We start from the raw sequence: 26,946 nt of genomic DNA on the forward strand, positions 1-26,946 counted from the left end.
CCAGTATATTAGGTACTATACTAACACATATTAAGAAATATTTCTTTTTCCTATGAACAATAAAAATAGGCAAAATGAAGGCCAGGCATGAGGTTGCATTGATTTTCTCCATTTGACAGATGGGGAATGGAAGCCCAGTGAGAGTGAATGATTTGCCTGAGGCAGCATGCAGCAAAGACAGGAATCTGACCTAGACAGCTCAAGTTCCAGACCAGCGCCTTCTCTCATAAATATCTGCTTCTTTATGCATTTTTTGGCTATTATCTAGGAAAAGAAGGAGCACTGCTCTGGCCAAGGTTTAATAGGATCACAGTCTTAAAATGATACTCAGGAGTCAGAAACTTCAAAACTCAGATGATAAATTTTAAGCTGTATTGATTTCAGCTTCTTCCATCACCTTCCATGTTCTTTAAACCCTCTCCAGTAATTTGATTCAGGAGTGGAAGGAAGTCCTCTGGGAGCATATGAAACAGTATTTCAGTTTAACCACTAATGTGATTTTTCATCAATCAAATACTAAATACTTGAAGAGAAAATAAACTTGAACTATAAGAAACATTTCTGACGGCAGTTCAAAGGATGTACATCTGCAAATAGACAACAGATTCACTTTTGTGTCGCAACACTGATTATCTTCTGTGCCTCATACATTCATCTTCTGAACCATGAGAAATGAAAACAACAGTAAACATGGATAAAACAAAAGTACTGTCTTAGATAAGATAGCTGCAGACAGCAATTGAAAAAGAGGTTTCTCCATCATTTGTCGCAAGGCAAAAAATCAAATACACAAACAGTAATGGCCAAATTTCAAAGTTTTTGGAGAATCAGTACTTTATTAAGTTCTAAGCCTATACAATGTAATGAATTATATATTTGTGAGCTTTGTTTAACAGAAAAAAAAAGAAATATATTTAAAATAATAAATTAAAGGTCAATGTGCCAAATATTCAGCTGGAGATAATCACTAGAGCTGAGGAGTGAGGAAACAAAACTCCCTAATAAAACAGTAGGCTAGTTGATGATAGAATGTTATGTTAATGCTCACAAGACATTAAATTTCTGACATGTGCCAAAAATGTAACCTAGAATATTTTTGTTTTAAGAACAGTATTGTTTCTCTGAGTCTTGGGAAATGCAGTCTGAAGTCATGCTTCTGGGATAACTGCAAAATTTTATCCTCATCTGAAAAAAAAAGCAGTGATGGAAGAAGCAGGGAAAATAAGGCAGTAAAAATAGAGAGGTTACACAATCTCCTAGGTGTCTACTGATTTCCATAAGCAAGTCCTCAAAATTTGATTCTACTTACTGCAAGTTAATCATCAACACCACTTAGAATATGGAAAAAACAAGCCATTACCATTGCAAAAAGAGTCAAAGAAGAAACTTTGAAAAGAAAATATTGACTGCACATATAGTACAAATGATGAGTGAATTTATAAATTTTAAAAAATTGAGAGAAAGGAGCCTGATAATAAACGCCCAAAATATGAGGGAAAAGTAATAATCTTCTACCTTCTAATTTTATCACTGCCAGAAAAGGCCTTGTGGCAAAAGGTGTCAATCCCAAAGCCACAACTTTGCCACTCTGACACCTCTTATAAAATCTAAATATTAATTTTGAGGCTACTTAAAGCAAGAATCTAGGCACCTGAGTGAAAGACTGAATAATGTTGATATAATGTTGGTATAATAATTGGCTGCAAGAAATATTTCTCAAAACTTTTGGACAATTTACAGAGCTTAATTACCCATGAATAAAATACCTCCTGCCTAAGCAGCTCAAAAATAGGAAAATAATTGTCATCCAAATATTATTCACTGGTTTGTTTGGGCTTTTTTCTTCTAACAACGAATACATTAAGAACCATGCAGCCTTCCAGGGAAAAGTTAAGGAACTGTCATTGGTGTGGGAGGAAATCAACAAATATAGTCCCGTCTCCTAAATAACTCCCATTGCTGTCACACGTTTTCCTCGCTCGCACGGATGGTTTATTCCTGGTATACCTGAGTACTCAAAGGCAGAAACAAACCAGGTTCAGACCTAGGCTGCCTATATGGTTGGAGGGGAGTCTGTAAGAGCAGTTTGGGAGTAATTGATGCTCCCAGCCTACTAGCAGTAAGAACATGTGGTTCTTTCCTCAGAGTTGTGGGGCTTCCAGCTGGGGACATGAGCAGAGCACTGGAAAGTTCTCTGCTGAAGAGCTGGGTCTGACATGCACTGCCATCAATGAGACAATTCCCAAACAAACCTTCTCTGCACAGCAAAAATGTGTAGTGCAACCTAACCTCAACCTGTTTTCACCAGGAAAATCAAATATTCATAAATAAAGGGACATTTTTTCTAGAAAAGTCTCAACTTTTTATCTTAATTGCATTGCAAAGTTTTCTTTTTAATACTAAGAAAATGTCCCTCTCCATGCTTCGTGACAAAGGTTGAACATTTCTCCCCTATGTGAAGACCTTTAAAGTTTCATCGCAGTGCAATCAAGATTAAGGGAGTTATAAGTGAAAATTAAACATCTGCAGATAAGCATTACAGTTCATCAGTTGCGGTAGCAGATGCAGTTGATTACTGCAATTTGAAAATAGAAAACGTAATGGCAAAGCTTTAGATTAAAGTAATTACACTGCAATAATTATATGGAATTGAGTTTATTACATTAAAAGGTAGTTCTAACATCTGAGCCATTTAAAATATATGCTGGCTGGTACTGAAGTTGAAATCTCCCTCAGATGCAATACAAAAATCAGATTAAACTAGCATTCTGAAAGTATATCTGTGAGATACAGTCTGTTTTGCAACCCAGTTAAGTGCAAAGTTGTTCTATTGCATTCAGAGAAATTTAAAGTAGATTGTATTAAACCAATTAAAATATATTTAGGAAACTATTTAATCATATTATGGACTAACATCAAAATATTACAGAATTATTACTTCAATTAATGGAAAAAGGGACCAGTTTTTTTTTTTTTTCTTAATATTTTATTTTCCTGCAAGTTTAGTAATGATTGTGACAGAAAGACAATTTTTATCACAACAGCTTTTGGAGGATATTGCATTCAAGTGTTATACTCCTGTTAAGACTTATAACTCTTAGTGTTTATTAAACTCTATCACCAAGCGTTGGTTTTGAGCTTTTTTTGGTTTGGTTTTGGAGGGGAGGTAAATTTTACAATAGTATGTAAAGAACCTTTAATCCTCCTCTGAAAAGGGTAAGCTCATCCCAGAAACAGAGCCAGAAATGAATCCTCTCCACCCCCAGCATCTCACAGCTGTTCCTCTGCTCCGAGGCTTCACGGCCAGCACCTCCACACCTTCACTGTTCAGAGGGCAAAATGACTTTGAGTCAATAAAATATCTCTGTGCAGAAAAAAAACTCAATTCCAAAACTCAGAAAATGCTTAATCCCCATAGATGACAGCCTAGAAGAAACACTTTTCTAAATGTGACCTGAGGCAAAGTGAAAGGGAGACTGAACATTTTCATTATTCCTCAACACATCTTTTAAAAATGGCCTAATTTGAAAGTGGATTGACTTTATATACTTGAACGCTTGAGGAACTGCAGTTTGATGGTACCTAGAAAACCTGAAAAGATAGGAACCAAGCAGGGGGACACTTTTGGGCTTTGGGTATTATCAGCTTTGAGCACAGAAAATTTCTGAACCATAATTAGCATTCAGTTAACTTTGTGTGAGCTGCCTGATGTTGGCGCATAAAAATCTTTCCTTTTAACTAACTGATAAAGGGAGAGAGGTAGGTTTAATGCAGCAGAACTTTAGAATACTTCTAAAAAGAAGAAATTAAAGTTCAAAGAAAAATCATTTATATAATCTCCAGCAGTGCACATTATTAAAAGCTATTCATATACTGTGCATTGGATGGCTACTGGATTCTCTTGCTTAATTTGCACTCAAATTACCACAGCAGTAAGCCTCAAAATAAGAAGATAGCAGAAATACAGTAATTTACTGCTTTAAAACAATCCAGGACATTGATATGGCCAGATGGTAACAGGAACTCCAAGAACCAAGCAACAAAGGAAGCACAGGAGTCTCTTCATGTGTGATCTGACATGGCTTTTGTGGCTCCTCAGAAAGCACCTGTGGCAGCTCTCCCACAGTCTTTAAGTACTTTTAAGAGTCAGATCTTTGGTTCTAAGAGAGTTCTGGAAACTGAATGTCTTTTCTTGCTTTTTAGAAAATTCTATCTTTTGTTTGCATGGCATAAGACTAGACATGTATCCCATCTTTTCAAAGAAAATAAGTAGCTTTTTTTCTTCTTCATCTAGACCAAATTTTTTCTTTTCTTTTTCCATATTTGCATGTAAAAGCACAGGGATATTTTATTCTACACACATCGCAAAATGAAACAACAATTTCTGTAGTAAAACCCAGAGAGTTTTCATTTTACTTGCACACAAAATTGAAAATATCTCATTTCTTTATCCTAGGTATTGATTCCAATATCAATGTATTCAACAATATTTTTCCAATTATATTGGGGAAAGAAATCAAATAATGTTGAAAAAATATCCAAAATTTGCATTTTTTCTATGCCTACTTCTTACTATTTAAACAATCTAGAAAAACCAGGATATAGTTCTGAATACAAGTATTTGCTCCATTTCAAAATATTACATTTTTGACTTCAAATCTAACTTGCTGCTAGTTTTTGATCAATAAAAAATAAATTAAAAATAAAAGAGAGCAACATTCATCCAGTAACTTCATATCCATGTATTATCTTATTAATCCCCTGAATTATTAGAAAGTCTTTGAAGACTTTAGTATTTGGAAAGTAAAATAACCAAAATCTTTGGTTGTTCTAAAAATTCATTGGAAAAAAAAGGCATAAATGCACAAGAATTGCATCTCTTTATGTCAGCAGTTCTGCTAAATTTAACAGTCACAAAATATGCAACAGAAGATTTTTTTATACATGAAAATTATGTACTACCATTTTTAACCAGTCTTAAACTTTGTTCATAAATGTACTTGATATTTAAAATAATAATGAGGATAAAAATACGCTAAAGTATAAAATAAATTTCCAAGGCCCCCAAATCCACTAAAATCTCCATTTATAGATTTCCAAGCTGTTTGAGAAGGCATTTTCATCTACTGAAAGGAAGGTAAATCAGTAATCACTGGTGTTCTTCAAAAGTCAACACAGAAAGACATCATCAGGTCTATCACACTTTTCTAAACAGTGGGCACGTCCAGGAAGGGCTCAGACCATTGCAAAGCCACATAATACAAAGAAACTACTTAAAAATGCAATGTGGGGGTCATTTCAGTCTTGTTGTAAGACATTCAATACTAAACAGTTATCACATGGTTAGAAAACTGTAGAAAAAACTCCTTCTGAATTCAGCATTTTTGGTTCCTTGAGATATCCATCCAATGGAAGCCAGAACATGTAGGCACTAATGGTTACAATGCAATCACTTTTTCTAAAAATTGCAAGACTAGGGTTGGCAGCAGTGCTCTCAGTGGTGTGAAACTGAGCACTGTTCGACATTCTTGGGCATCTGAGGAGGTACAAATGCTTTGGTCCATGCAGCACAAGGAGCACAGGGGGGTGATTGCTGTGCAAGTCACCAGGGCCCTCCGGGGGCTCACAACCCCTGGAACTGGGCTGCACAACTGCCAAAGCTTTTGGTCCAATGTGGTGCAGTTTATAGCTTCTCCCCACAGGCTCAACCTTAAATTTTGTGTAAATTTTAAACCATCTGTTTGACTGAAAAAAAGGCTCTGATGAATTCTGCTCTGAACAGTGATCTTAGCAGTATAATTAGCATCACTTCAAAAAAACCTCGACATTGTCGGTGCTGTTAGCACATTTATAGTTCTCCTAAACTGTGGTGTTTGTCAGTGATCTGTATGAACTGGGCAGAATATTTTTGCTTAGTCGTGTCCAAAAAGCATTCAAGCAAAGGAAAAACATCAGATTATTTTAGCATTTGAGCCAAAACAGTGTATTGCAGTTTAGTCAGAAAATTATATCAATTATGGCCTTCTCTTACTTCTATGCTAATTTCAGAATAGTTCTTCCTGCATGTAATGTACATATTTAATATTCTTCTGAGCCTTTAAAAGAAGCAGGCCAAGCAATGGTTGTCATGTAGAAATAGGAGGTTTATATTAGTGGCAATTTTCTATCTCCAAAAGTTGTTAAAGAAACCCCAATGCCTTAATGCAGAAGGCTGAACCTGTCATGACTATAAAAATAATAATGGGTCCAATAAAATAAAACAATGTGAATAGGTGGTTTTCAAATTGCCACAAGTATTTCATAAGAAGCAAAATAAGAAGGTAAGTGAAAGGTTTTTCCCCATTAAATTAGAAATAACTAGATGAGACTAGAGTTAGGTAAACTTGTCATGAGGCTGTGATTTGGCTAGAAAAAAAATACTATTTTATTTCTTCTTTCTATTATCATTATCCAGTCTGAAAACATTTAATATACATGGCAAAGAACATTTCACTGAACACCACATGCGCCAAAACCCCATATATTTGTATGAAGTGCTGCTGTATGTCTCAATCATAAAAAACCCCCATAAAAACTCTTTTGTTGCTCTTGTCAGGGCAATCTTTATTTTATTTGAAATTCATCTCACAAAATAGCTAATAATCTCAGAATTTAGACTCAATCTTCTTTTTATAGAGGGACAACTCACAAGAGAATTTAGGACCCTGTAGTGCACTTTGAACAGTACAATTGTATTTTAGAACAACTGCTATTCTCTGCAGAACCCTTGAAATTTGACGTCAGCAAAAAACAGCAATTATACTTGAAGATTTCCACAGAGAGAAGCAAAGGATTCAGAATACTACTCTCCCTTCCAATGCCTACAAATTTTATTTCCCCTTTTCTTTTTGCTGTTTAAGGAAATTACTGACATTAAGAAAAGGAAGAAAAATGTCTCTAAAAATTGAATTAATCATCAAGGGAAGTTAATGCCATTGAACATGAGTCAACCTAACCTTCATCATTGGAGTTTGCTAAATTGCAAATGGCTTCAGTGAGTCCGTTTGCAAGTCCTCAAGGGTGAAGAATTCCTATAGGAATCCATAAGAACTCTATGAATCTGTAAGGGGAGGACCTAACATCAATATTTGGTGGCTTTTGTGAAAGGTTGAATTATAATTTGAATAGACCAGCAAAGCACCTAGGTTATTCCATCACACATGCTGAACTGCAGTCTTTACTACTTACAGAAACCTAAACTTTGCCAGCCTATGGAAAGAAAGGTCTCAGTCTGATTGAGCAGAAGCATAGTCCAGGCAGCCAGGTGAGTGCCACCCTGGTTTAATACCCCATTATGCACGGACTGTGCAGCATCAAACCCATCCTCCTACTGCCTGGTTTCTCCTTTCATGTTAAAGGGAGTTACAAGCGCTGCGTAAATAAACAGCTGCATCATACATTTTAAAGACTGAGTCCTAAAGACATCTAGTCATGATAACCACTGGTGATCAAAAAACAGTGGCAACAATGGGAAGATAGACAAGATCTCTGCTTCTTTTTCTTTTCCCCCATTCATTTTTCTATTTTCTGTTTGAATACAGATCTAATACCACTGCATGATATAATGTAACTTCAGACATATTCAAATGTTCAGAAAGGAAAAGCATGAAAATTATCCATTGTTTCAGAACTTTAAGGTATCAAATGTGCTTTAAACAAGTGTTTATAGCACTCAAAAGATAGAAGAGCTTTTATAAAATAATCACATAAAACCACAAGAAGTGGCTCTTCAGTAAAAACAATTTTAAATTTAAGTGCCTCCCCTATTACTAGTTATGAGAATCCTTTCCTAGATTAATCACAGGATAGTATCTAAGCCTTCTATCATCCACATTAAAGTAATTAGGGGCTCATTAACTTCAACTTTAATAAACAGGATGTTTAAAAAAAAGTATGCTACCGACTTTCAGTATCATCTATGTCCCAACTTGACAAGGTAAACTTGATTGCAAGACAGAAGAAACAATGTAAAAATAATAAATTACTTCACTAATTCTCCCCTTAAAATCACTGTCAGTGTACTAATTCCAGAACTTTATAACTGAACCTAAGTGATTTTATTTTCTAAAGTTGATGCCTACATACAGCACTTAGCACTAGCTTTAATTAAGGTTTCATTTGTCCCTAGGTTGCCCCAAGCCACCATTAACAGTCATCATACTTAGTGAAGGCAGGAGCCATGATCTTGAAGGGGTTCTACATTAACTTGGTAAAAGGTAGAACTTGGTAAAAGGTAGCAAATTAATATAACCAGGCTCTTCTGAATACCTTTTTCTTGCAATCTAGAGCATGGATTACCATCTTCAGTAGTGATAATTGTGTCATGGAGCTTGAAGAACCAGAGCAAGGCTCTCTCCTGATCAAAAATACCTTTAATATCTTTAATTTTCAAGCATAAATTCAGTTGAATTTTATGATTTACCTCTCCCATGGATGACTCGACACCAAATAAAGGTGTTAATAGCAAAGGAGCTCCAAAAGTCCACTCTACCACTTTGTGGCAATCATTAGAGTTTTCCAGAAACAAATAATTTTACACAACCTGGGTCTCTGCAATTCCACCTACACTGTGGACTTACAACTTTGTGAGTTTCAACATGACACCTGTCCCAGAAAATGGCATTATTCCCTGCAAAATACCAACATCGTTTTCTCCATCCTTGGCTATACATTCCTTGAGACTTCACCAAGCAGCACCACAGAGCTCTCTGCTGCAAATACAGCACATGCCAAGAACATGGGGCTTGCCAGATTGTGGATAAGCTGTTTTCTGATAGTCTGCTACCTGTAGGAGGTTTGAACACTAAATCCCAATTGCTTTCCTAGTGTGGAAGGGTAAGAACATTCATAATGTAGTTGTGCAGTTCTTATGTTCAAAAAAAAAAAAAAATCTGTGAAAAAGTAGAAGCATTTTGAGCATAATTTGTATCTAAAAAAGAAAATCAAATCAAAACCAAATGGATACTTACCGTGTTCAATTTAGTCCAACATTTTTAGCAAAAAGGCTGAAAGTACAAGATTGGCAGATCTATTATAGGTAGGAGGGATGTACTGAAAAGCTCAAGCATAGTAGTTGAAGTATTTCCTGAAGGTTCTTTACATTGTTTTAATTATTGTAAATTTGGTCATTTGTTTGAGGTACAGCTGTAGCCATGTTTTATTATATGGAAATTCTAATTTTCATTTCTGAAAATTAAGGATTTATTTTTTCTTTTCACTTTGAGTAATGTGGATGAGTATAATAAGCAAATTATTGATTGAACTGTCTTCTCTCTAATAAAATACCTGGTATAATATTGACAAGGTGTAATAGATGATATTTTCAGAACAGAAAGATACCTTGACCAAATGTCCCACTGGAGTCTTTTGTACGAGACATGTAGAATGAAGACATTCATTAAAGTCTGTCTTGCCTCAGAACCATTAGAGAGCTAATGTGCCCATCAGAACTATCTCAGAGTATGAAACTCCTTCTGAACTCCCATGAGTTTGTAAAATCTAATGGGTAATTTTCCTTTGTGTGCCTTCAACATAAAATATAACCTGATAATCAAAATTTTAAAGTAAAACTATTTGTAAAGTTTTTAAAGATTAGGGCTATGTCTGTGTTGGGGCTTTTTTGCTTAATTTTAGTAAAATGTAGCAAATGCTAGTAAAGCAGGGTAAGTTGATAGTGTGTTTTAAGAATGAACAAATACTACCTAAGACCATTCTTTTTTAACAAGAAGAGCTATGGAAAGCACAAACATTTCAGCTCATGCTTTTGCCTCGAACATTTTAATGTGTTTTTCATTAACACGATAATTTTTAGCAATGAAGTTTAAGAACTAAAGATTCACTTTTCCATCACCAATTAAAAAAAAACAAAAACAAAAAAAAAAAAACAAAAAAAAAAAAAAAAAAAAAGAAAGAGAAACCAACCCATAATTGTGATATCAGTATCTCACCTGGCATTAGGGACAAAACCTCAGATTAGGTGAAAATGTCCTGTATTTTCAAATAATGATAAAGAGTATCTGATTTATATTATGATACAATCACCAAACATTTTTCTTTACAAAATAGGCTAATATTGACCTGAGTTCTGCTGAGGAACTCCCTGTATTAATCAAGCAACTGCAAAATTCTTTGACCTGACTGGAGACATCTTCTCTATGTGAGTTAAAGCAGAGTCTTGCAGCATCTGTTCTGACTGCATTTCTTAAGTGGGTCATTATGTAATTTCTAGATGCTGCTGCTGTGGGCTATAACACATAAAAAACTTTCAAAATCACTTAAAGTGAAAAATATGAAAGAACTCCAGAACCCCTAACCTAGTTTACATTTTCCCTGAGAAAAAATGACACCTTAGTACACATCCAAGACTCGGGTTTTGAAACATTCTGCAAAACCCAGTATCTTCACCCCACACCAGCATTTTTATTCCTCTGCTCAGGTCTTTTAAGAATACTATAGATGTAAAACACTATCAAGTACCATACACACCAAAACAATGAAACAGAAAATTCAATTATTTTTGATTCTTTTCATCTTCTATGTATGTATACAGATCCAACATTTTCACACTAATTACTCAAATTTCCAGCTATTAATGATCTCTGAAGACTCTTCACAAAAACAGATGACCTACAAGGTTGAACAGACAGATCTAGAGAAATGTTCTAGAGAAATGGCAGAAGGAACAGATTCTATTTTAAAGCATACAAAACTAGCAGGAGTCTTAAGAGAAAAGAAAACTATATTGACACAACAATCCATTCTCAAAAATTAGTTTCAGATAGATCATGGCAATAATCTGCAATGTTTGAGTGCTTACATGTTAAAACTGAGTATATGTTAAAGAAAACTGGGGGATTGGATGTGCCTATGCAGTGCTCTGAGAACTGAATCACTTAACTTTGAACATCATTTCCAACCCATGAACTACTGGTTAAGTGCATCTTACACTGAAGAACCACTCTTTCTATTTCATATGCAACTACAATCTTCCCTGCCATTTGCTGAAAAATATTCAACCAGTTTTCTCTTCAGTGAGAATCATCCCTGAAATAACTTTTATACACAAAACTGTGGACAGAAATGTGAGCAAAGCTGAAAAATACAAAGAAAATCCCACAAGTATCCCAAGAAATTTATTATAATCAATGTACTCTTTAAAAAAAAAAAAGTGTTGTCCATTTCAGTCCCAGCATCATATAATAATAGTTGAGGTGGGAGGTACCTTCAGAGGTGATCTGGTCTCACCTTCCCTATTCAAGCAGGGCCACCTAAAGCAGGTTTGCCCAGGACCGTCTGAAGATGACTTTGAAATATCTCCAAGCAGGGAGACTGCACAACCTCCAAGGGTAATTTGTGCCCAGCGCTTGGTCACTCCCCCATTCCTCATTTCCAGAGAAACCCCCTGTGCTTGTGCCCCTTGGCTCTGCTCTTGTCACTGGGCCCTGCTGAAAAGAGCTTCACCCTCTTTGCTCCCTCCCTTCAGTGTTGATTTATTGATGACATTTTCCCTGAGCCTTCTTTCCTCCAGGCCAGACAGTCCCAGGCCTTTCCTCATAGGACAGATGCTCCAGTGCATTCATCACCTTGATGGATATTTGGTGGATTCTCTCCACTATGCCCACGTGTCCCTTGTACTCGTGAGCCCAGAAATGGACACAGGACGCCCTCCTGGTGTCGCCTCACCAGTGCTGAATAGAAACTTTCAGTCACTTTCAAAATTCAAAAAATTACCATTAATAATTTCTATTTTTAGCTTCCATTATGGAAAGCCTTTCCATTACAAAATTCTGGGAAAAATAAACCTGTGTGATTTTTTTCCTAAGTTAACTGAATATGGGGGGCAAGTCTGCATATATATGAGATTTCAAAAGAGTTTTTGCAGTAGGCTGAGAAGGTACTCATACAAGCTAAGAATAAATCTGATAGTTTCATCATCTTTGAAATAATTTGATTTAGAAGCAATTTAGGAGCACTTAAAAGAAGTATAATCACTCTGAATATAAATTTGATTCCTTAACATAGAAAGAAATTGTGAGGTGTAGCTATTCAGCATGAAAATTTGACAAACATAAAATTAAGTTAATTTGGCTTTGTGGCTATTTCTATAGCAAACAATCTAATCTAATATTAGATTTCAAAGCCAGGGTGTTCAAGGAAATGCTACCCAATGCATATGTTCAAACTCTAAAAATACTTGAAAACAGTCTTGTAACATTCAACAAGCTGTACTTTGGCCCACTATTCTTAAAGTTCCAACTTTAGCGCCACAACAAACTAATGTAATTTATAAAAACAGCCAACCTTCTTTGCAGTAGTATTGACTTAATTTTCTTTCTCAGTTTTTACTGAACTCTTATATTCTCTCTGGACAAGCAACAGCATCCTGAAACACAGAAATTACAGCAAGTTACCAGGGTGTGTTGCATCCAGTTGCAGAACTGTCTGCAAAAGGCAATGTAAGATGCTGTATGGACCAAGTCCAGCACTGAATTTCTAGCACACATGTATTCTGCTGTTAAACTCTATGCTGTTTATTTTTGACACAGCTATACATTTGAAGGAGGCATCTCGCTGATGGCATGTCTGTAATATGTTCTGCACATGTGCTGTTCCAGTCACAACTAAACAAGCAGCCTGAATGCATACAATATGAATTAATTGCAAATTGTCAATCAGGCAAGAGATAGCAGAAAGGCTATCAGAAATCATTCTCTATCAGAAAATGAGAAGCAGATTCTGCATAATGATGATGATGCTTGATGATGGTGATTAGATGTTAAGAAAATCTCTCTCAGAAAATTTGATCCTAAAAAGACGCAATTTTGGTGGTATTAATATAGTAAATTCTAAAATAAGTAGGCCTAATCTTGAAAAAAATCCCTAAAATATTAGCATGATTCCCTAAGTATTGCCTAAAATGGAAAGGATCATATTTGAATTTGCCAAAGAGATAAAAATGTTCAAACAAGCTCACAGAACTTCTGGGTCCCAGAGAATGGGAAAGCTCCCAGAGTGCTGTCTGACATGTGGACCTGTTTACTTTTCCACCCAGATCAGGAACAAGCTTTCACAAGTCACCTAATGGTTCCCATCATGGAACACACTCGGAATACACAGATTTTTCTAGGTGGAGCTAAGTGGGAAGATGCGTTCTGGGAGCTCACTTAATGCACTACAAATGTTAGCAGGCATTTAGTCAATTGAACTAGACTAGAATTAGTCTGAAGTGGAACTCTGTAGGAAGAGATGGGATGGAGTTGAGCTGCGGGCCATGGGATGTGACTGCAGAGGCACAGGAGGGCACAAGGGGCCCATGGTGGCACAGATTGGCACAGGAGGGCACAAGGGACCTTGTCTCCACCTGACCCTGGGTGCAGGAGGTGCCACGTGGCAGAGCCTATGGAGAGGAGCCCGCTGGAAGCTGACGGACGGGTGAACAGTGTGTGGTCATCCCACAGAAGGACATTCAGAACCCGTGGCAACGTGGGACAGGTCACGTAGTGAGAATTACCATAAAAGGGAATACTGTGCCTTGAAAAAGTGGATAAAACCAGCTCGTTTCTTTTGAATAAACGATTCAGATTCCCTGCCAGTCTGAGCCGGTGTCTTGGTCACTCACAGAACTCTGAAAAAATTCTTACTCGTTATTACTCAATCACGGGTTCCCCATATATAGGCATAGCCCAAATGCCTAGACTGACAAAGTAATGATTTTTCCCACAAGACTTCTCAATTTTGTTTCTCTATCACTTACAAATTATTCTTCAAGACTTCAGAAAATGTCCAGTAATTTAAGATGGTGACAATTCTGATCAAAAGCAGTGCGATCCTATCATCCAAGAATAATGTAGTTCTCTCCATCATAGTACTATCAAAGGTATGTTATTACTGGCTTAATAGTTTCATAAAAGACTTATGAATAGACTAATAAAAAGTTACCCAGAAACAGACACAACAAATAGAACTCACTACACACTTTATTTCCAGCTAAGGTCAACTGTCTAACAAAATTATTCTTAAGGAAAAGGGCAGTGCTAGAATGACAAACTTGTAGAACACTTGACATAAAATTCAGAGGGAGAATAAAAGATGTGAAACAAAGACACACAATGTATAAAATAGATTAGTTGTGATGGATGTTAACAAAGTAACTGTCAATCAGAACACTGTGAAGTTCCCAAAGTATACAGAAAAGAAGATGGTGTTATATATTCATATAAAAATCAAGTGTAACATTTTCCCAGCAAAGCCAAAGCAGGGAATGCTGACTGCTATAAAGCCAGAGCACCAGCTCCCTGCCTCCAGAGGACTGCCTGATAAAAGCCTCTGCCTGGGCTCATTAAAACAGCTTTATCACATCTCACAACTGAAGTCAAACACAGTTTAATTTATTAACATCCACAGACCAGCTATCACAGAACTCTCCCAGAGCTACAATCTTAAAGAACCATATCCCTAAATTATCAGACTGTAAAAATGAATTTGGTAAAGACAGATAATAAATTCTCTATGGTCATTGGTATGCAAGCGCCATTCTAATGGTGGTTTTAATCAGGCAGTGGACAAAAGTTAAATACTTTTGGAGTATGCACACCAAAAATCATAACTAGAAAAGCTTAAGCTGGTTTAAAAGTTAAAATGTATTACATATTCTTGATTAAAGCCTCCTAGATACATCAGTCTTGAAAACTGAGAGAGGAATGAGCACACCCTGTTTTATCATTATAATAGCATTTAGTAAAGACACTCATAAAAGCGGAGGCACATCTTATCAAGTGTGAGATGGTACAGCACTGATAAAAATAATCTAAATAAGAAATGCCTGAAACTTCAAAAGCTTCGCTATTGCCTGTGACATTGACTTTTCATGTTAAAAAATTGTTTAAAGTAACTGTCTTCAGTTTTTATTTATGGAAGAGAGAACTAAGTTCATGCTACATATCAAATGTTCAAGAGATAAAATATTCTTAGAAAAGATCGAGTTCATAAAAGGGTCACTGACAAAGTTTTCTTTCTGAAGATCCAAATGCAATAAATAGCTGGAAAGAAGTGCAAGTTAAGCTGTGCTTCTTTATTTATTTGGAATATCTGTTCAGATCATAAAAGAGCTCTGGAGGCCCTTGAGAATCCACACAGCCTTCCATCAAGCTTCTCATAGAGATGAGGAAAAGTTGATGGTTGTTATTTCTTGCAAGACAATGATTCCTACCTCGTCCCAAATTCTCGAGAACTAATTCATACAAAGAGTTGTGCACTGCAAGGGCAGAACTTACTCCCAACACAAACTGGGAGCAGCTGATCTCATCTCCATGGAAGCAGTAACCTACAGAGCTCTTGCAGGATGAGAAAAACTACCATCAACAGGGGCAAGCTGAAATCTCTCATTTGTGATGGGCAGATAAGTTGAAATCTTTACCCTACTTTCGATTTTCCAATTTCAAGCACTGTAGTCAGTAACCTTCCAACAAGTTTGAAAGTTAGAAGATAAAAAGCAACACTCAAAAACAGTTATCATTTGTAAAGGATAATTTAGAACCTATCAAGTAAACTTCCAGAGAAATTATCTATCTTGTTGAAACAGAGTGGAGAAAAACTATTCAGGTGACAACTGGGAAGTTGTCTGGGAAGTCTGCCACTGCTGAGCATGTTAAATCACAGGCTGAGGATAGGTGGAAGGCTGCTTTGGAAGGGACAGCAGTTCAGACTTAAAACTATAAACAGGACAAAAATCTAAGACATACCAAATGCATTTTTTGTCCTATTCAGTACTATAAAATCCTGGCTATGTATTTCATCCAATTTGGGTACCAGGCTTTAAATGTAAGAAGATTCACTTTAGGACTAGGAAACAGTTTGTATCAGGAAAGATAAATTCTTGAATAGATTAACCAACAATGTCATAAAGCACCCAGTAGTGGTGAATTTTAAGTACATTGAGCAAAAAGCCATCTGAACCAGAATATGAATATTTGATCCTGCCTTGGGGAATCAGGAGAAACAGGAAGACTTCTCACCTTCTCTTCCAAAACATTTTTCTGTGATTCCATGGATTTTTATCGCTTTTATCTCAAAAATACAAATGAAATCCAATGTAATAGAATTTTTGAGCTGGATTTTGTATCAGGCTCTAGCCTTGAGCAGGCTGTATGGATTACACACAATTGTATGCAGTCAGCCTGGTTAGTCACTGTCTGCCTGGCATTGAGAGACAAACACAAACATGTAAACTTGACTGAGTATATGTCTATTTCTCTTGTCCTCAGCCAGAAAAGTCACAACTCTGCCAGTAGTACGATTTTTTTTTCTTATAATGAAAGTTTCTCAAATGAAGATATTACACAAAAATCTCAGCATTCCTTGAGGAAGTTTTGTTTGCCAGAAAGTAAATAATTAACTGACTTTTAAAAGTTGCAGATTTGGTGATTTGGATTAGAAATGCTCTTCATTATTTTGAATAAGTAAACAGGTTGTCTTTTGATATCTCTATTTACTTCTCACATTCTCATATTCTTTTTCATTATATTAGCATGGTAAGATTGTATTAGCATTACAGGGTGTATTGTCAATATAGCTGAGTACCCCCTACAGCCTCAGTTTTGGCCTATGAAATTATGGACTATGCAGGAAGAGACAAAAGCTTTGTTTCTTCCCTTCTCTGTAAGAAGCTTCAGAACCTGAAGAACTAAAGTCAAGGAGTTATGAACAAATGCCTTTCTTAAGTATAACAGGATCATCCTCAGCTACCAACACTGCACTGAACTGCAGCTGCTGCAAGGTCAGGCTTTCAATCAGAATGAAACAGGCACTGATGGATCCAGAAGATCTACATTAATTGATTGAGTGCAAGGTGCATTTAACCAATACACACCCCTCTTGGAACACAAAACATTCTGTGTTATTGCAAGAAGAAACTACCTAATGAACTGTGTGTGTTGGCTATTGCATACTCCTTTATTCTAACACTACACCTGCAGAATGGAAAGTATATATATCATCCCCACAGTCAGGATTGTGAGCTGCTGCCTACCAAGGGGTGGTTTGATAATGCCATCAATGTTTTCTTGTTCGTTTTCATGGAGGAATTAGTCACTAAACTGATTTAGCATTTCTGTACATATTCTTTGTAAAAAGGCTTACATGAAAACACATTATTAATGCTTTGGGTTCTTTAAAGGAAAAGAAAAATACACCAAAAAAAGCCTACTTTCTTCTAAATTGTTCAATTGAAAAAGTCCTAACAGATTGTCAGCCTAGCAGCAATTTAAGTGCTGTTGATTAAAGCAACTGCTGATAAAACACTGCTTAATAAGACATTAGGAATTTACTGACACTTTTTAGGTAGTTTTACTACCTAAACAGGTCAAAACATTCTTACTTTTGCATTTCTAAGTATAAGCAGTCATTTTTGAACTCTGGCAAAGTAAAACAAGCTAAATTAAGAGTAGAGGTTTGGTTTTTTTAGCACAACATGGGATTTTAGCTGAACACCTCCCATATTTTCAAGAAGAAAATGTACTGATTGTCAAGTCTGTACTGATTGTCAAGGCTCAAGGCCTTTATATACAGGAAGAGATCTTTATAAGTCTATATTGAAACACAGAATTACTTTATTCTAGTTTAGTATGAGAAAAGTAGCTGAATGCAAACAAAAGCTGTAACTGACAACAGTATTTTTATGAGTCAAAATAATGTCTAAATATTGTTCAACTCTGCCAGTCAAACAATAAACAAGGTGTGTAAGTCTGTCTAATTTTAAGTCCTACTAGCTCATATTTTTAGTAAAGATTTAAGGTACTGGGAGAAACTTGACAGCAGGTGTGCCATGTAAAGAACTATGTCCCTATACTCTCAGTCATGTCTGCTTCCCCCTCACTTAAACCTCCACGTGCTATTTTTCCTCCAGTCTGTCAGAATTCTGTTTTATAAAACATGCATTAGAGACCACCAGTTCCACTGGATGCATCACCTACTCTCCTCTCCTTTGACTGACAATCAAGCAACCAAGAAAGAAGCATGTAACCTAGAAATAACATCCCTCTGAGGAAAAAGATTATGCAAAAAAGGTCAGAAAGTGCCCATTGAGCTGAGGGATTCATATGTGCTTCCAAGTGACAGACTGACAGAAGCAGGAGCCATCGCCTGACAGAGTTGGAGGTGTCAATCTCCTGCAAAGAGGTTTGTAGTCATCATCATGTAAAAGAAGGCAGAAAGGGCAACACCATCGCCTGTCTACCAAACCCATCCTGCTCTTTGACCTCCTCTTTCCCATTTACCAGCCATCTACCAGGCAGAGAAGGCTGGAAGCAGCACCTTTGAAGCAAACAGTATAGCGAGTAGATAGATCCTAGACACAGAGGTACTTCTCTCATTTACCCAATTCTGCAAGATAATGCACAATGCGAGATATTAAAAAAAAAAAAAAAAAACAGAACTGGGAAACCCCACTTCATCACCACCACAAAGATCAATGAATAATGCAGTATATAAAGTAGACCTAGTTACTGAAACAATACCATGAAATTCTCTGTATTTTAATCATACTGCACATCATCACAACTTGCACACCTACTTTGTTTATTTTTCTTTTTCTTATTCATCTTAGATTTGGTAGACTGGCTGTGCAGAAATCAGGGCAGCACCTAAGTGTGTGTGTATGTCAATTACAGCACCTTTTTTAAAATAACAACAAATTTGAATGTATATTTGTTTCAGTTACCAGCAGGTCGATGCTGCCACCACACAATACCTCAAACAAAAAGCCTAGATTTATCTTTCTTTATAGATAGCATTACAACAGATGATACTTTACAATAAACTCAAATGTCCATAAATCAACATGGAAAATAATACACAGAATAGAAAGACTGCATCAGAAAATATGCAGTATACAATTCACTTACTGAGCATTGGAATATAAGCCAACAGTCAGAATGATTAAGGACATCTGAATAGCCTGGGTTAAAACCAGCAAAACAGTCAAAACTCAAGACCTATGGTGATCTGAAGAAACACCTATCATACTGCTACCAGCACACAATGAGGCAAAACATGAATCTATGGTTGCATATCCCCGATACACATCTGTTATGTTGCTTCAGTGGACTATTCTTCAGGACTATTCTTTTCTCCTACATTTTTTAAGACAGAATCCCTTAAAACAGGATTCAATTATCTCTAAAGGTAACAGAACAGCAGATCCCCAAGTCCACTTGCTCAGACACCACTAAAGCCACACACATAAAAGGCATTTCCTGGTCTTTGTCCTCTCCTTTCTTTTAACCACTCAGGTAGGGTCTGTAATCCCACAGTGCACTTTTCATTCTCCACACAGCCCAGGGAAAGCACAGGCACAGACAGGGATGCTCCTGCCAGCCGTGGTGCTAACTCTCTGTGTGTGTGTGTGTGTGTGTGTGTGTGTGTGTGCGCGTCTGTTTGTCTGTGTGTCTGTGTGTCTGTGTGTGTGTCTGTTTGTCTGTGTGTCTGTGTCTGTGTGTCTGTTTGTCTGTGTGTACGTGACTGTGTCTGTGTGTCTGTGTCTGTTTGTCTGTGTGTATGTGTCTGTTTGTGTGTCTGTGTGTCTGTCTGTTTGTCTGTGTGTGTGCAGGGGCTTGCCCTGACCCCTCTCAGGGGAGGGAGCACCTCCTGCTGCAAAAGGCCCAGGAGCTGTTGGTGCAACATGCTTTGGCACACTCTAAAACAGTCTCAAAAAGGGTCAATCTTTCTCGAGTGTTCTTTGAAACTATGAGCTGCAACATTTATGGGAAAAAAAAACCAACCAAAACAAACAAACAAAAAACCATTATAGCAGTACTGGCGCAGGGATTTTGAAAATGTGATTACAGATTGCTAATTTATGGTGCTTAGAATGTACACAGACATCTCTATATATTATAAAATCCCAAACCTCCATGTTCGGTTGCAATAGGGCTTGTATCTGACAGATGTTACATAGTGTGACTTTCAAAAGATGACTGTTTCAAGTTGCATCGTGTAACCATGTTAAATTATTTTTTTAAAAATCAAACTTTTTTTTTTTCTTTTTCAATTTACTGCAAATACTTGGGATAGATCTTTTTTCATATGTTTTCATTTTGGCACAAACTTGTTTTTCAATGCGCTTTTATTATAACCCAGTCTGTAATATCACTGAAATTTCTAAGTCAAATAACTGCATTTAGTTTTAAAAATCCTTATTCATTGCAATTGTTCCCACCAGTATCAAAGGGTTCAGGAAAAGTCACAATAATCAAATGACTTACTGTGATGACATGCTGTTCTGGCTGTTCCCACTGTTCCCATCAGACCCATCATCACACTTTGTGGTTACTGTTTACCTTTCTAATAAATCCGAAATGTTCCTCTGGATTATTAATAAAAGTTTGATTTTAAAAAAAAGATGTTCTCTACTAAAACCTATTAACTACAGCAATATTCATAATATAACTATCTGGAGATAAAGAGAGGTAACTGAAAATTGTAAGAACAAGAAAACATTATCAGTAAAATTGAGGGGCTATTTACCTGTCAATAAAATAGCAAACCCTTTCTTACTGACTGCATGATATAGATCAACCAGCTTGAAGTCTATGTCTTAGGATATTCAGATTTGGAAGACTTTTTTTTTATGCTGTCACCACTTGGCAACTTTGTGGCATATGGGTATAATGTGCTGTGTAGTGCTAAACATTTAACTGTGCTTGGGGATTATGCATTAGCTGGTGAAAAATACCTGGTAGACAAACAAAGGTATTATCTCCTACAATAAAATCCAAACATTTAAATGCATCATTTTTCTGAATAGGGCAAACTGTCTATATTTTAGGATTCTCTATTATCACGCATTCCACCTCCAGTTTATTTCTCCAGTGGACACAAAAGAACCTGTGACTTTCCTACCACTGTTTGTGTTACAGTAGTGTAAATTATAAACATAAAACAGGGGAGCACAACTATAAAGTGTACCTCTAAAGAAATTTGCTTTATAGGTGAAAAAGAATATAAAAGAGAAACACTATATTTATTTTCAGAACTCTGACAGAGAGCTCCTTTTAATACCATATTAAGTCTCTGCTGGGCTGCCAGAAATAAAACACAGTATGAGCTCAGATATACAGCTTTTATTCTGTGTTTGGGTTTATTCTTAGAGGCGAATGGATTCAATATATTTCCAACTCAACCACATATTTTAAACTGCTGCCAGTTTATTGCTGTCTACAGATCTCCCAAATTCATGGAAATAAATCTAGTGCCCAACCTCCTCTGCTGCTGCATGCATGAAGGTGATAACAGAAACAATCTCTCCTGTAGTGTGTGAGAATGGAAAATGATGAGGGAAAAATAAATCGAATCATGATCTATATGATCCTAAAGCTCCTGTAACACAATTACGAGCTAACAATTGAGAACATCACAGAAAACTGGATTCCATGCTTTCCACAATTCTATAGGCCCCAAAACACGCACATTCACTTCTCTTCCTCATTCTACCTGGTGTCCTCAGTGGGAAATCCAGGCCAAACACTACTTAGCCATCAAAGCAATGGAAAGCAAAGCTCTTGCCAGAGAAACTAGGATTCTGAAAAGACAGCTACTATCGAAAAACAAATGCCTATGTCAAACTCTTGTCCATTTGCTTTTGGGGCAGCCACACATTACAGTTCAAGCCAAACACTATGGAGACAAATCATCCATTAAACACCTCCACCACAGTGTGCTCCAAATAATGAAGGTTTAGTATCTGCACTTCTTAAGTCCCAGAAGTCTGTGCTAATAAGGAAGGGAATCCTACTTGGTTCAGACTGTGTCGACTTCAACTACTGAAATTTGGATCCTTGACTTCCAAGACCACAACTGTTTGCTAATGTTTTCTCTCTCATCTCAAACAGGACTAATGGTCTCTGCTCATAGGAGACAATAAATGGCCAGCATCTGTTTGGCAAGGAAGAGTTCAAATACAGTCTATTTTGGTACCTGAAAGAAAGACAGGACCAGCAGAATTGGTGAGGGGGATGGGGAGATGATAGTAGGACAGCCTGGCAGGAATGCACATATCCATGAAACAGTGAAGCAATCAGGCGTTGTATTTTTAGATACTTTCTTTTTCAAGTGCCAAAGATTCCGAATAAATCACAATGGCAAACTGAGAGACTGAGATGGGATAGATTGCAGCTGAATGCTGCACAGATCAAATATTCAGCTCCAACCCAAAGTCCTAAGTGCTTATCTGATACACTGTAAAAGCTTTCCATGACACACACCAGCTACCTCTTTTATGGCTACACTTCCTGTGAGGTACCAAATCTGCCTCTATACATTTCAAAAAGTCTAATAACCCCAGGAAAGCATAAATTCTCTAAGCCAAGTACACCTGAAGCTTGTCCAGATGTTCAGTTATTTATATATCATCTCTCCGAGCATAGGTAGTAATCTTGACAGACAGTATAATTAAGAAGAAAGCTTTATTTTGTAAAAATTGATGTTTACATTATGTAAAATTTATATTGAGGAAAGCCTTTATTTTCAGCACTCATGTCAAATATGACTCTCCATAACAGAATTTTGCATGTAATTACTTCTTTATCCTCACTGAACAGAGGAACTGGAGAGGGAGGCAGAACTCAAATTTTATATAGAGGCTTATGCTGCAGTCAGTTCTCTTAAGTGTCAATTGTTTCCTCCACGCTGCAGGAGTAGAATGTATATTTTACACTGAAAATATTTGCATCTCCTTGCACCTCCATCACACATACACATCCTTTATTAGTTCGTGAGTCCATTTAATTTATTCCTTCCTTTACGTATTTGCAGATTTCACAGGAAAAGCATTGCATTTGGCAGCAGCACTTCTAGCACAGTCTAGACAAGATAGACCAGCACCCTGTCCATCAGAATCTTGAAAGAATCCAATGATGAAGAGTGTCTGGAGACAACAGATCATTAGTAAAAATAGTAAGGCTGACTCTTGATTGACAGCTCATTCTTTGGATGGAACTCCCAGACAAACCAACTGATCACATTGATATGAATATTGGTGCACATCACTTGGAAAGTCACTGCCTGCTTTTCATTGTGTCAGATGAATCCCAACTGGGATATAAAGAAATTGGTCCAATACCCACTACTAACACAGATTTTGTACTTCAACACATAAGATACAAAATCTGTTTCCTCCTTTCCCCCTTCCCACCTCTTCTTTTTTTCCTGTAATTGTTTCCCAGTATATTTTATCACTTTCTTACTTTTTCTTAGCATCCATTTCCCTAACTTCCTATTTTCAGCTTATTCAATATGTAATTTTTTGTCCTTTTAGCACTATTTCCTTTGTCTTCTAAGAATGCCCCAAGCAACAAGATAAGTCATTCATTAAAAGCAAAAGTGAGCACTAGTGCACAAGGATGTCCCAGAGGTATGGCAGAGAATATTTAACTCTAAGTAAAAAAAGTTGGATAAACACTGCTTAATAATACTATTTGGTCCATTGTGGTATTTCTGCCCACAATGTAGAAATTACAACCCTTTTCATAACATGAACTGCCTTGTCTAATAACTGAAACTCTTTAAAACTTGGCATAAATGACACCATGGCTTTCATAAATATTTATGTTTTTTGAATAAGCATGGTCACACTGGTCAGCACAATGCCCATTCTGAATTCATCACACCCTAAAGCAAAGCAACCAGTTGCTGTGATAATGCCTTATTCATATTAGTATTCCCAACAGCTTAAGTTTGTCCTAGATATTGAACCCACAGGACATTTTGTGATTAAACTTGTTCTTACCCACACAAACTTTTACTGATAATCTCTCTCTGCTCTTCTCATTTTGCTAAGACACTGCATGCCTGTACCCAGCAGCAGATGAGTTTTGATTATCACTAGCACAAATGCAGCTTTCTGATAGATAAAACATTGATAAAGACAATCTCATGAGGCAGAGGAATGAAACAGTTCATCCTTACAATGGCTCAGTATTCCACAGAGGAAACAGTCTCATACTTCAACAACTCTCAGTGGTGCTTCAATTGACATTAATTTGAATGCCCTTGAATCAGAAGAAGCCCTGCAAGGTGCAAAATTAAATGTAAGGAGAAGATCAGCTTAAGGCAGTCACTACCTGTTAAAAGGCATAAAATGTTGCCTTTTTCATTAATAATTCTCATTATTCAAGCTGCCTGTGCATTTTTTGGGTTTTATTTCACTTGGAAAAATGAAATTGAGGAACAGTCGCACTTTTGTTGGTTTCATTTTCTGACTCTCGTGCATTAACATCAAATCCCCGTAACAGCTCTACTGCAGGCATTACCATTTAAAAATGACTAACGTTTGAAGCTATGATTCTATTTGAAGAGAATTAATGAGAAAAAAATCCACCTTCCTTGTTAAAAATGCAACAGACAGGTACATTCAGAAATGCTCATGGCACTGAAAATGAGTTGAACATTTAAGAGCCTGGAGGGAGACAGCTAGAGAGAAGTGTAAAGGAAAGTTTAGACAAAAAAGGGCCAAAACTGTGGGAAGATGAAAATAAATGGGCTGTTTCACATAAGAAGAAAGCCCAAAGGAGTGAAGCTAGACACTTGTTAGCTTCACATCACATCACATCACACTGGTGATATCTGTTGAGTAATGTATGTCATTCTCCAAAAGAAAGGAGGTATTTCCTTCTAGCTCTGTCATTTTTATCTTTCTGGCATTCTTTTTCTGGCATAAAAACTTACTTTTGAGAAATGTTTTTTGCACAGTAAGTCATGTTTCAGTCAGATTTTTCTTGCTCTAAAAGAGTGCAAAAGTGTAACTTACTTCTTTTCACCATTACAAGCTTGAAGTGAATTAAAGCTGTCATTAATTTTTAAAAGCTACTACGCATGCATATCAAGAGAACCAAAAGAGAAAACACATCTAATATACAGCTCAACTGAAGGCAATTTCCATAAAAACATCATCTGGGTATTTCCTATTACTTGCATGACACGGATTCAGATATTCCCCCAATTTTTGTATAGACACTTTCCTGCTACTGCAAACTATACCTGTTAGAAAAATAAAATTAACCTTTAAACTCTCTTTATGCTTCAATACCTACATCAATGATCCACAAACCAAATAATTCCTCAACAGCAGCTGTACAACCCCACTATGCCTGAATCATGACCCCAGTTTTGTTTTGGCTGAACAGTCCTGCATGGTGGTTGCACAGGTAGGCAAGAGCCTGCTCGCCATTTGTCTCTGATGATGTATGTGTTATGGAAAAACAGTTTGACTTCCAGACCTCTAAGAGGCTACAGCCAGAAGGCTGAAGTGGTACATGGAGGGAAAAGCCTAAATTATAACTTGAGGGTGCTGGATCTGAAAAGTAGCAAGAAGTATCACAACACCACTTTTGTGGCCATGTTCCTTATTGGATAATTATAATGACGACACATTTTTTCCCAAAACTTTAGTGAAATGCAAAGACAGATTTACAATTGAGCTGATAGCACAGTCAAATACAAAAGTTCCCTATCCCCAACACAAATGACCTGGTATCCTACATGAAACGCTACACATTCTAAAACATAAAAAAGCTAGGATATTAAGAAAAGAGAAAAACCTGGTACAATCCAGCAGGAAACACATGGCTGCGAACCTCTTCAAGCAAGCAGAAGATGCATTCTGAAGCATTAGAAATCAAGCAAATGGTGGGATTGCACTGAGTCTTTCAAACAACTTGTTGGTAAGGCTACTATTCTACACTGGCATCACAGTTCATGAGAAATCTAGCTGCAAAGCAAGAAACACTGTTTCTAAGAAAATAAGTTTTCCCTGTTTTTGACTGCCTGTTTTGCAAAGTTTTTCATTAACTGTCCAACTATCCTCTGCTTATCCAGCTGGCTTGAGCTGAACACTTTTCTCGGCAACACTTACACGCACTGCACCCAAGAAGCTTCGTTCTTAAATAACTGAGAAAAAACTCTTAGCACTCCAGGAGTCAAAATCCCTGTGGAGGATAGAAGACATGTTTTTTTCCTCCCTAAAATTCAAGTTATCCTGTAGCCTTTCTCAGGTGAATGTGTAACGGCAATGTGAGGTACAGAGAAAGAAAGGCACCAAAGAAGGCTTACCAGAAGCAGCTGGTCTCCATCAAATAGCTGCCGCTTAGGCATCAGAGAGGTGCAATGGAAACCAAAGCAGGAGGTGTAAGGGAGCCTGACCAAAATTACCTCCTGAAGTTGGTCACTAGAGAGGATGTGCCCTGGAGGATCACTCCCAGCCCCAAGTCGTTTCAGCAAAGGCAAAAGTACCAGTTAGGTCCGAGCAGGCAGCTTAGGGCGGGATTCGCGAAGCCCCTGAACGCCTCTCAGCCCGAATCCCAGGCACGAAGCGTTCGTTTACCGTCCCCATAGCCACGCACACATCCATCTGCCCGCGGGCGCGCTCGCCCCTCGCACGGGCGGGCAGCTCCCCCTCCCCGCCCCACGCCGAGCAGCCACACTCGCTGCCAGAGAGAGCCCCGGCTAACTCAGCGCGTCCCCGCGCCGCCCGCGTCCTACCGCCTGTGGAGCTGGCCTCCTCCAGCTGCGCCGAGATGCTCTCCACTCGCCTCACGTCCATGCCGGGAGGCGCCCGGAGCCGCGCCGGGAAAGCGCGGCAGCACGGCCGCAGCGGGGCCGCGCCGGAGCGGAGCGGAGCGGGGCTGGGCACGGCGGAGCGGAGCGGGATGGCAGCGGGAGCGGGAGCGGGAGCAGGGCTGGGAGCGGCGGAGCGGAGAGGGAGCGGGAACGGGAGCGGGAACGGGAGCGCGGCCCCGCCTCGGCGGCGGCGCCTCCCCCGCCACCCGCGCGGCGCGGGGCGGGCTCGGCGCGGGGCTCCGGCGGGGCCGCGGCCGCGACCCCTTCCCTGCCGGGACACGGAGCGCTTGGGCTCGCTTA

The 26,946-nt window shown here is 37.8% G+C and overlaps 1 protein-coding gene across 1 annotated transcript in view; it reads right to left on the minus strand.

Moving 5' to 3' along the window:
- KCNIP4 (potassium voltage-gated channel interacting protein 4) overlaps positions 1–26,679 on the minus strand; it is a 388,652-nt gene extending 361,973 nt beyond the window's left edge. The window contains exon 1 of the mRNA XM_063157713.1: positions 26,569–26,679. Coding sequence (XP_063013783.1) covers positions 26,569–26,629 — 61 coding nt within the window. The 5' untranslated portion in view covers positions 26,630–26,679. The remainder of the gene's footprint in view (positions 1–26,568) is intronic.
- Positions 26,680–26,946: the final 267 nt, after the last annotated feature.

This window comes from Melospiza melodia, chromosome 5 (assembly GCF_035770615.1).
Source record: "Melospiza melodia melodia isolate bMelMel2 chromosome 5, bMelMel2.pri, whole genome shotgun sequence".
NCBI lineage: Eukaryota > Metazoa > Chordata > Aves > Passeriformes > Passerellidae > Melospiza > Melospiza melodia.